The sequence below is a fragment of the Lactuca virosa genome, chromosome 5 (genome assembly GCF_052849685.1).
Source record: "Lactuca virosa cultivar CGN04683 chromosome 5, Lactuca_virosa_CGN04683_v6, whole genome shotgun sequence".
Classification (NCBI taxonomy): domain Eukaryota; kingdom Viridiplantae; phylum Streptophyta; class Magnoliopsida; order Asterales; family Asteraceae; genus Lactuca; species Lactuca virosa.
This window is the reverse complement of record NC_136430.1, coordinates 369,357,685-369,369,204: the sequence shown is the minus strand read 5'-3', so window position 1 is coordinate 369,369,204 and position 11,520 is coordinate 369,357,685. Positions and strand designations below refer to the sequence as shown.

Here is an 11,520-nt window from a genome sequence, read left to right as displayed (position 1 = left end):
ACCATCTTCATTATTGGCATCATGAACATCCGAGTTTTGGTATCTTGATGATGGTACGTTTGGTAACCCATTCAAATCCTACATTGTCAATATAACACATTAATTATATAACTAAATAAATTCTTAGTTTTGACAATCTTACATTCATACTATAAACTAATATAACAGAAATCTTGCATGTATGTCTACAAAGTACAAAGTACATTGTTAAATGGAGCTTAAAACAAGAAATACAAATATATAATCTTACTTGATCTTCATGAGCATCCATAGTTTGAATCATTGAATCAAAATATGAAGATGTCGACTTGAGAATTGAGAAGATGATAATTGATGATGAAGATCGTTGGAACCGGAGGTCGAACAATCTTAGGATGATCGATTAATCAAGGAATCGTACAAGCGATGATCGATTCTTGGATTCCTTGGAGATGTCGATGATCGACAGTCACAGTGAAGATGCTTGGTAGGGTTCGTCCGTTCGTGACTTGGAGTCGAGGTTTATCGTGGGTTTTTTTTTAAGATCACTTTTTTTTTATCTATGTCACGATCGCTTTTTTTTTACGTCCAAATCAGAAATATGCTTATAATCTCTTATTATATATATCGTAGTGTCGTATTTTTAGAAATGTTTGTGTACTTAATGCTGCATGTTTTTTTTTACTGCTAGAGGTTTTCTTCAATATGGCTGCAGAGTGCAAAAAGCTACTTCTTTATAAGTAATCAGTCAATTTAGGTTTACATATAGTTTTTACTCAGTTGCGGGTAACTCTCAAAATAAATAAATTATCTGAAACATAATCATAGTTGTCACGTGGTCAAATCATTATATTTGAATATACTAACCATTTCATCATCGCATGGATCACTGTCTTCATACTAGGTTAATTATGAATCTAAGCATCCATTTATCTCTCATTGATATGCATTTTTAAATCATTTTGTTGTAATAGTTGACAATGTCGTTCTTGTAAATGTTTTTGCATGTCTGGAACTTAAGATATATATTGATATTAGATATATCCTTTGCATTACCTCACTTGTATTTCTGCGGACATGCCTCTTACAAAAGCTATTATATGACCAGAGATTTATGAAGAACCCCAAAATGTTTCTCATGAGGCACGGCCAAATGTAAGTTTCTTAATTCATGCTTCCTGAACCATTTTAATCGTGTGCTTAACATATTAAAATGTTGTATAATGGTTTCAATACTTAATGCTAATAGCTTTTTAATTTTTTGCTTAATTGCAAGTTTTTAAACTGCATTTATTTTTCACATATTAGTTTTTAATCAAGTTGTTTCTCGAATTTTGCTAATTTTAGTTAAGTGGACAAATAGTAATATATTTTTTGTTTGGTTTTGTGATACATCTCCATGGCTTGTGCTGCTGTTTGATCGTACTTTCTGTATATTATATAAAAATACCAAGTGGCATCCTCATATTAGTTCAACTTGGATGCCCTTTCCTAGAAGTTGTGAACAAATACAATCCATTGATTCATGTGAGTTGCAAGTATTTTTATCTTTGCTCATAAGGTGATAAATGTTGACAGTTGTAGTGGGGCGAATTTGTTTCAACACTTTACTTTGCTATCTTGGTTTTCTTGTGTTCACACATCCATATCACAAGTTCATTTAGACTATGTATTCAAGAACCTGTTACGTTGTTGACAACAACCTCTCTAGAAAACCTCATCTGTTAATTTGTTAATAGTTTTTAGTCCATACTTGAGAGTCATTACAATTAACTATTAAAAATAGATGGAGGGGATTGTTTAATTGTTGGTTGTAGTACTTTTTTTACGAGTTGATTAATAACGTGTACTCTTCTCAATTCCTTATACTACCATTTTCTCTGTAACCATTTTAACCTCAATGCACTCTTGGTTTCCTGAAATGAAGAAATCAACTGGAGCATCAGAATTAAGCACTCATCAAGTTGGAAATTTTGCTAGCATTTCTTCTGCCACTGGGATATCAGAGCTTGAACAAATGGTGAAACAAATGACTTTTACTAGGTTGGTCTTTCTTTTAGTAAAATCCTACACTGCTATTAGCCTATTACTTCATACTGCATATGTAAACTGAGTTGTGTGCTCATTTGTCAATAAGCTGCTTTACTTTTTCACATGACATACTTGCCAAAAACTTGCTTTTGAGCCGTTAAAAGCGGTCAATGCATCAATCAATTAGTAAATTTGGCTGTGTTTCTATATTGATATTTGTTGCCAATTTAATTTAGTATGGAGAGCAGAAAATTTGTTTAAGTGGACAGAAATGGCACTGCTTTTCGTTTTATATAGTGGTTAATTTCATAATATTCTTATTCTTTGGAATTGTTCTGGCACTACTGATGTGATATATATTGCTGCTACAGGTATGAAGCACAGCGCTTGATGGCTTTGGTGCATTCCAGAATCATGGAGGAGTCACTAACTCCTCTTTTAAGGCTTGAAGCATCAACAACAAGTGGCCCGATGAAAAGACATAAACATGGAGACGAGAGGGATGACTTCCATGCTTCCATTGTCAGTTCAAGGGTGAGTAATATCTTCTTGCTCATCTTTTAAGCAAAACAATTCCTTAGCGTATTTTCAAGTCCAATATATTATTATATATTGTCTTCAGGTTCTTGAAGACGAGATTGCTCGAGATTCAACATTTACTAATAATAATGGGACACACCTTCCAATCACATCAATGGCTTCAACGCAACACCCGGCGACTATGGAGAATCTCCAGGGGGAGCTTTTAGAAAACATATTCATCCGCTTATTTGCCAAACAACTTGCTCAAATGAGATCTGTCTCCAAATCATGGAATGCCCTTTTATCTCATTCCTCTTTTGTAAAATCCCACCTCCATCGTTCCATCCATCACAACGATCAAATTCTCTTGGTCTTCCAACATGAAGAAGAATTTTCTTCTTTTTACTACTTTAAACCATTCACTGAAAAACTGAGTCGATGTCTCCGTCTTGAGGTCGCTAATTTCATCAAAGTCCCAGTTAACCCCCAATCCGGACATACAGATGGCATCAGGATTATTGGTTCTGTTAACGGCTTAATATGCTCTTCTTACGATAATCATTCTGTCATTCACATTTGGAACCCTTCTCTTTCAGCCGTGTCAACTCTTCCGCCATATTCCACGCCCTCCCCTTGTTACAGTTGGATCAAAGTCTCTTTTGGGTTTGGGTTTGATCCCAAAACAGATGATTACAAACTTGTCAAGCTCACAGGCCTTAGCGGACCACCCACATATGTCGTTAATTCGTGGCTGCAAGTCGAGATTTATAGTATGAGAAAGGGTTTGTGGGAGTTGATCACTGAGAGGTTTCCCTCACACATCACAACCCTTACCAATGGCAATTATTTTTGTGTTGATGGTCATGACGGCCATCTTCATTGGCTTGGTTGTATTGGTGAGAAGTATGAGTCAGAAAGGATAGTGGCATTTGATTTGGGTTCAGAGACATTCCGTGAGATACGTCTTCCAGATTTTATACTTGATGATAACCGTCAAAATAGTTTAGGAGTTTTGGCTGAAAAGCTCTGTGTGATTACACATGTTAGGGTTGATGGTACTTGTGATGTGTGGGTAATGGATAAGTATGGGGTTGCTGAATCATGGGTGAAACGCTATGTCTTTTCAAGGTTTAATGAGTATGCATGTGTATTTGGATTCACATCACGCAATGAGTTTCTCTTTGAGGAGGACGAATACCTTGTCTTGTATGATCCAAATGCAAACACGCTGAAATTGTTTGAACATTATTGTCCTCCAGATTGTTGTATACAAAACATCGTGGAGTATGTCGACAGTCTTGTTTGGGTAGCACCTGCCAAGTATGAGATGGTGGATGATGATAGAGGAAAAAATTGAAACGGAGAGACTTCAAGTATGATGCAGTGTTTTTTAATTAGGTTTATCTATATTCTTTCTAGTTGTTCAATCTGATATTCTGTTGCAGACAGATTAACATTTGCACATGTTGGTTTACACTAAACAGATGTCTAGCCTTATTTTATTTAGGGTAAATTACATGAATGGTCCCTATGCCCGTGATAATTTATATGGTTGGTCCCTAATTTTTTTTTACTCTGCCCATCCCGCTGGTTTAGTTTTTGTTTGTGGTAAGTCTAGAAGAGACCTGAAATGACTCTTGTACCTTTATCTATATGTTTTTAGTTTTTTTATTACTGATTTTATTTCTTTAATTATATTAATTTTAGTGGGTTCTAATCCATGTTATCTCTTGCACACAAAAACACACACATACTCAAGTTCCTCTTTGAAAATCACTGAAAAGTAAAACTCAACAGATATCATCTTAGGCCTTTCTGTCTCTCCCCCTCTTCTCTCATCTCATCGGTGGTACATATAACCGGCACCTCCGACAAGCAACACTGTCACATCCGCCACCATATGCCGACATCGTCCTATGATGAATCATCGACTGACTACTATGTCGTAACTCCACCTCCAGATCTGCCCTCTATGTCACTTCTTGTCCGGAGTACGACGATGACTTGAGTGGTGGCGCCGACGATCTCCTTCTTGCCGTCCACTAGTTCTTGAGTTTCATTTTGATCCACCCCAACAAACTAATCCCTTCCGCATCAGGATGTGCTCATCATTGCTGAAGAAGATGCGTATGCAGGGTGGTGGTGATGGTTGAGTTCACTAGCATTGTATTAGATCCGGTGTCGATGTCCCAGATCAAGAGGAAGAAGGAGATGGGTTTGTTTGCAGGGGAGGAAAACGAGCAAGAGAAGGGTATGCAAATGTTTCAGCGGTTGTGGTTGAAAGGTGGTTGACGACAGAAGTATAACCTACGACTTCTGGTTGCCGGAGGAAGAATGGTACGTGGTTGGTTGCATGGGAGGAAAAACGAGAATGGGAAGTGTAGGCGGATCTTTTTGACGGATGTGGGTGAGAGGCGATCGGCATCGTAGATTTCTGGCGGCTGTTATCTCATATGGTTCTCTAATGAGTTAGGGCTCTCTTATGGGTGAGGGTTCTCTAATGAAGTATCTAATGAAGTAGGGTAAGAGAAAAAGATAGAATGGTATAATAATATACATAATTATAACTAAATTAAAAAATAATAGTCAAGTACAAAACAATCTTTTTATTTATGGTAGGGACTATATATGTAACAAACATTGAGGACTATCCAAGTTAAGAAAATGTTAGGGAACAACCATGCATATTAACCCAAATAATAGAATGAAATTTACCCTTTTATTTAAGACCCATGTTTATTGGTCACAGGTAATCTACTTATCCTTGGTGGCAAAAATAAATAAATAAAAAGTATATCTATTTAAGCATTTGACTGGTATAATATAATTTTTTTTTGATATAATTGCAAAAATGTCCCTGTGGTATGTATTTTTTGGGGGTTTTAGTCCAAACCACAACTTTTTTGGATTGTTGGTCCTTTTGAGGTAGTTTCGTTGCATTTTTGGTCCCTCGGTAAACTGAAATGACTATAATGCCCTTCTGATATTTTTTTTATGTTTTTTCTATTTAATTTAAATGAAAAAGAAAATAAATAATTAAATTGGACCCATCTCTCTCTCTCTCTCAATACACACAATAATATGAATTTGAAAAACTGTCGTTTTTTTTCTTGATAAATACACAAGAATTTGATTCTCAAGACAATTTTTTTTCCTGATTTCAACAACAAAAACATCACATTCACAAACCCATACATTATTCACGAACCCATAAATCTTTTCTTCTTCATTTTCCAGAAACCATTCATGAACCCCCAAAATTTCTTCCAGAATCCTTTAAACCCAAAACTGAAACCCAATCACACCTACCTTGAAACCAATCTCCAACCAAATAACCCTTGAATGATTTTCAACCTCATCAACCCACAAAAGAAACCCACTCCTAGGTCCCTATAGATTTCAATAATCATCATTTAGCAAAAGAAACCCAAATGTTATCGAGGTTAGAATAAGAATGGAGTATTATATTCGGGCAAGTGTAGTATTCCCTACCGAGATTCTTCTTAGTGGTGGAAGTTCTTATGATTGCCATGCTTCCACAATCGCACATCACTATTTTTTCTTGTTTGGATGAGAAGAAGTAAGAAGAAGATGAAGATCTCCTGAAGAAGAAGAAGAAACTGAAAAAAAGAAGGAAAAAGAACCGGTCAAATGGACAAGAATCGGTCAAATGGACGAATAAAAAGCATGGACCGGTCAAATGGGTTTTAGATGAGGAACCTGACCCCTTCAGTTTTTACAAAAGGACATATTCAACCCGACAAAATCAACTTTATTCCCTTAAAAGACACAAAAATAACATAAGATACTGAATGGGCAAATGTGAAAAACATCGTAGGGCTAAAGTGTCATTTTCCCTTAATCTATTTTGTACACATATATGAAAGTATTATACATGTATTGTTTGTTGTGTTAGGGTGTTGATATATAGTTGATAAAAAAAATTAAAGAATTTGGTTAGTCATATATATTTTTTTATATAGTAATTGAAATGAGTCTTGTGGGTTGGTGTGGTTGATCAAACGGGAGGCTTTGTTGGTGAATCATTGAGGCATGTTAGATTCACGGTGATTTTGGTTAAAAGAAAGGGTGTCAAATTAAACCCCATATCTATCCATTGTTCTCAAGAATAAAAGCATCCACTTAAACATAATATCATATCATTATAAAAGAAACATATTTTTTTTCTTTCATCAAAATCATTTGAAACTCTTATGACTTTTCACTTTCTTTCTAATAATATTATAAATTTGTTAAATAATGTTAAATAAACAAAAAAAAAACATTTGCCTAAACATAAACTTATAACTGTTTTGAAAATCTCTTTGATTTATAAGCACAAATGGTATACTTGATTATATTTTCTAAATGAATTCATTTTATAATGAATTTTTGAATCATGAAAATACAAATAAACAAACTTTCTATATTAGGTAGCTCTATTAGATTTATGATTTTGTGATTTAACAAGAAGTTATTTAATAAAAAATTACTTCTTCGGATAAAAACTTACAAGATTATTGAAAAATGGAATTATTGAATAATATTTTTTTTACAACGCTTATTTATTTATTTATTTTATTTACCTAATATGTTATTTAACAAAATGAAATTATTGACAAATGTATAATGGAGTTCGATTAAAATTTCTTCTTCCCACAACGATGGTGAGAGTAAACAAGAGAATGTCTCGTCCTCTATATATATAGGAAAGATTGAAATTTTCAAATGCAAAAAGCCATAAGAATTTCATTACGCCTGCCTTTGTAGGATACTTTGGTTTTGGCAAGTGTCCAGTTAAGTTTCAGATTTTTTAAAATGGTTATGGACCATATTTTTTCTGGTTCAAACTGCGTTTTCAATAAAAACAATTATGTTGTTGGGTATATTGAGTTGAACCTGTCTGAGTTTGACCAATTTAAGCCGAGTTTGATTAATGTATAAGTGCTTTGGCCGGGTTAGCCAAACTCGTCTCGGTTGAAGGTGAAGTCCGAGTAACTTGTGAGTATTTGGTTGAGTTGGTCAAGTTTTACAACCTTGTTAATAAAATTTTAAGTTCCAACCTTATAATGATGTATCTCTTATCATATGTTCTATATAATGATAGTATTTAAGATAATTTTTTTAATTTAGTATGAAATTATTATTTAATAGATAACAATAATGACTTAGTTATTTTTAACAACTTGCATTTGGTTATATTTTAACTACATAACTTTGTATAAGGGCAACAACTCCAAGTGTCAACATTATCTCTTATGATATAGTGCAACATAAAGATAATACTTAAAATCAGGATAATATTTAAGATAATTTTTTGATTTATTATAAATTTATTATTTATTTGTTAATAACAATGATTTAGTTATCTTTAATATAACATACCTTTTTCTTATTTTAACTAGGTATTTTATACATGCATTCGCCTGGTGGAACATAAAGTTGTGTTATTTATAATCATGTCATTTGTATATTTTAAAGTGGGAACACAAACATCAAATAAGTTCTTCTTGGAGTTTCCACGTTGGTTGGATTTTGATGTAAATCTCCATTTATCCATTTCATACTCGAAAGACAAGTGCTCCTAGCCTAGCTGAATTTATTTATTTCTATTTTATCCTGAAAATTAGAAGTCTAAATGTTAAGAAAGGTGTTGAGTCAACCCAATGATGTTTTGATTCAAGATCAAAATTGTTGGCATTTAAGTTTACGTTTCTTTCTAGGATTTAGGACAATGAGAATTAACCATTGGGAAAGTGCTAGTGTTCTTTTTTATTGCTTAGTTTTTCTTTTTTCTCAACAAATATGTACTTTTTTTTGGAAACGGCGATTTAGAAAAAAACAACAAACAAAACAGAACAAGCGCACGCCTACAAGAGACAGGCGGAGCAAAAAGAAAACAAAACAAGATTACATAGTTTTAAAAGGACAACAAAGTCAATCCGACCAAATAAATCTACCCAAATTGCCCCTAAAGTTCACCCAATTGTACACCTCAATAATGATGTGGTCCGCAGTATTCGTAGGGGTGCTGTGCTTTTTATTAAACACCATGTCATTTCTGGCTTTCCAGACAAACCAAAGGTAACCGTACACAATGGCAATCAAGATTCTTCTCTTCTTTGGATATCTACCCCAATTAGCCGCAAAACCCACCAGGTCTTTCACCGAATCAAAAGTCTGTCATGGGATATTACACCATTTTAACGTCCATTGAAGCACCTCAGTAGCGAACGAGCAGCCAATCAAAATGTGATCTGTAGAGTCGAGTCCATTAGAGCAAAAGTGACCGGAGGTGGGAATGGAGACTCCTCTGAGAGAAAGAGCCACCGCAGAAGGAATGCGATCCATACATGCGCGCCAAGAACCGGTTACTTTGCGGGGGACCTCATTAGTCCATATGATTGGATTATCAACATCACATGTGATTTTAAAATCGATAATACGTCTTAAATTGTTGACATAAAAACTGCCATCAGTAGCCAAGGTAGAAGTCCACCTGTCGGGGGAATTAGAGACAGACCAGTTACGGAAATAATCTTGAAATTTGTCCCACTCCTCGATCTCACAAAGGAGCCTTGGCTTTTTTTCCATTTCCAGCAACAACCATTTATGGAAATCCTCTCAGAAACAAAACAAGATTTTTTTCACATCAAGGGCCAACAGGTGAGGAAATTGAGAGGCAAGAGGTTCATCTCCCAGCCAATAGTCATGCCAAAAGAGGGTGTTAGTACCAGAGCCCCACCGAACAGTTGAGAATCTTCATGGGATTGATGCCTAAAGCTTCAAGATCTTGCATAATTTTACCAATATTATACCAAACGCCTGGAAAAGACTTCTTATAAATATTAGATAGCGGTTTCGAAAAGGAGTTATGAATAGCACAAATAGCTCGACTCCAAAGTGTTGTGCTATCTGACTTTATTCTCCAGATCCATTTGAAGAGTAAAGCAATATTGATACTCCTCATAGACCCAACACCGAGGCCACCACACTCTTTACTAGCCAGGACAGTATCCCAATTTACCCAGTGAATTTTGTTTCTTTCCTCACATGCTCCCCAAAGGAAACGACGTCTGATTTTTTCAATGTTCTGCACGATGGAAGCTGGAGCTTTGAACAAAGAAAAGTAATACAGGGGCATGCTCCCAAGGACTGATTTGACTAAAATTAATCTACCACCAAAGGATAAATTTTTTGATTTCCAGTTAGAAAGTCTGCCACTAATCCGATCCATAACCGGAGCCCAGTTGTGTTTATGAGCCATGTTGGCCCCACAGGAACACCAAGATAAATAAAAGGGAAGGTGTTTGCTTCACATCCAAGGATTCTGGCACAACTAGAAATCTCGTTGTCCGCCACCCCTAAACCAAAGACTCTAGACTTGTAGAAATTAACACGGAGACCGGGGACGACATAGAAGCAACGGAGAATTCTAGCCAAGTTCGAGAAATTGGAGTTGGTCCATTCACCGACGAAGAGGGCATCATCTGCATAAAAAAGATGGGAAATAGAAGGCTCATTATTAGGGAGATGAATGCCGGTAAAAATAGCGTTTTGACATGCTGATCGCATTATCGCGTTCAGCCCTTGCATGGCAAGACTAAAAAGGAAAGGAGAGAGAGGGTCTCCCTGTCTAACGCCCTTGGATATGAGGAACTCGAAGGTGGGGGAGCCATTAATGAGAATCGAAGCTCTTGAGGAGGCGAGGCAGCCTCTAATCCAAAAGCGCCATCGGTGACCAAATCCCATTTGCGCCATCAAGGAGTCTAAGAAATGCCAATTGACAGAGTCAAAGGCTTTATCGAAGTCAACCTTGAATAGAAACGCCTTCATCTTAGTCTTTTTAGCCCAGGAACATATCTACTGAAAAATATTTTTGACGGTCAAGTTGGGAATGGTTGATGTCCTATTTCAAAATAAGTGAGTCAGAATCAAGATTTAACTTGAGGTTTTATAATTTTAATGGGCATCTAATTTTTCCCATGATTCTTCTTCTGGCGAGGTTGAAGTGTTACCTTCCTCCATGGGTGGTGATCGAAAATTTCTAACTTGATGACCTCTATCGGATTAATCAGTTTGAAATATCCATAAAATGAGTTTTTAGTTTCAAGGGCATTTTAGGAAAGTTACATATTTAAGTTTTATTTTATTGTTTTAGAGTTTGAGTATGATTCTATTTCAATTAGTATATATAGGTGTAATAGTTTGTTGGAACCCCAAGTTTTTTGTTTAACCTTTGGAATCAAGTAATTACTTTTTTTCTTTTCTTTTAGCCATTGTTTTCTTTCTTTTTGCTTCTTGTTGGGCAATCTTTGCAACACAAGAAAATTGTATCTTGTTTGTTATCTACACTTGGTATCAGAGAGGTTTCGTTGAAAGGGGTGTGATTCGAGGTTGATTACAAGGAACCCCGATTTCTCTTAATCAGGCTTGTGAGAGACTAATCGGAGTCGCGGAATAAACGGATGGGAAGACGTCAAAGCGGGTGACTTTAATTCGGTTCGTTTTGCAGGCGACGTAAGACGGTAAAGGTGGTCGTGACCTTGTCTTGTTGTGCGGTGGAAGAGTGCTCTCGGAAAAAGCTTGATTAAATAGGTTGGGATTAAGGAGAAAGGGATGTCGTTGGTTAAAGAAAGAGGTTCGATGACATATAAAGTTCCGGTTTTGACTCCAACGAATTATCCAGTGTGGGCGGTCAAAGTCAAGTCGATTATGGATGCACACGGCATATGAGAGAAGGTCAGACCAAAGGCGTTAGGTGAAGCATCAGATCAAAAGAAGTCAAAACAAGCTCTTACCTTCTTGTTTCAAGCGATACCCGAAGACATGGTATTGCAAATGGCGAGTTACACTGACCCAAAGCAAGTGTGGGATGCGCTAAAAACACGGTATTTGGGAGTGGATCAGGTGAGAACGGCTCGACTTGCAACCTTAAAAAGGGAGCTTGAAAGTTTACGCATGAAGGAGGGTGAAACGGTTGATGAT

The 11,520-nt window shown here is 35.9% G+C and overlaps 1 protein-coding gene across 3 annotated transcripts; it reads left to right on the top strand.

Moving 5' to 3' along the window:
• Window positions 1–1,064: 1,064 nt before the first annotated feature.
• Window positions 1,065–4,161, top strand: LOC145112434 (F-box/kelch-repeat protein At3g06240-like). 3 transcript variants are annotated; one of them, XM_079048597.1, is made up of 4 exons: window positions 1,065–1,134; window positions 1,907–2,022; window positions 2,382–2,544; window positions 2,633–4,161. In XM_079048597.1, the coding sequence occupies exons 2-4, from the start codon at window positions 1,997–1,999 to the stop codon at window positions 3,887–3,889; spliced, it is 1,446 nt and encodes a 481-aa protein (XP_078904723.1). In that variant the 5' UTR covers window positions 1,065–1,134; window positions 1,907–1,996; the 3' UTR covers window positions 3,890–4,161. The 3 variants fall into 3 exon arrangements, with proteins under 3 accessions (XP_078904723.1, XP_078904722.1, XP_078904724.1); XM_079048596.1 differs by lacking the exon at window positions 1,065–1,134 and having other exon boundaries at window positions 1,599–2,022; XM_079048598.1 differs by lacking the exons at window positions 1,065–1,134; window positions 1,907–2,022 and adding an exon at window positions 2,048–2,309.
• The last annotated feature ends 7,359 nt before the right edge of the window (window positions 4,162–11,520 follow it).

What these genes read in the sequence shown, in the direction of transcription:
- LOC145112434 (XM_079048596.1), top strand. Translation starts at nt 1,880, where the DNA reads ATGCACTCTTGGTTTCCTGAAATGAAGAAATCAACTGGAGCATCAGAA. An exon ending in AAACAAATGACTTTTACTAG is followed by an intron (nt 2,023 to 2,381) that starts GTTGGTCTTTCT and finishes TTGCTGCTACAG; the next exon opens with GTATGAAGCACAGCGCTTGA. An exon ending in CTTCCATTGTCAGTTCAAGG is followed by an intron (nt 2,545 to 2,632) that starts GTGAGTAATATC and finishes TATTGTCTTCAG; the next exon opens with GTTCTTGAAGACGAGATTGC.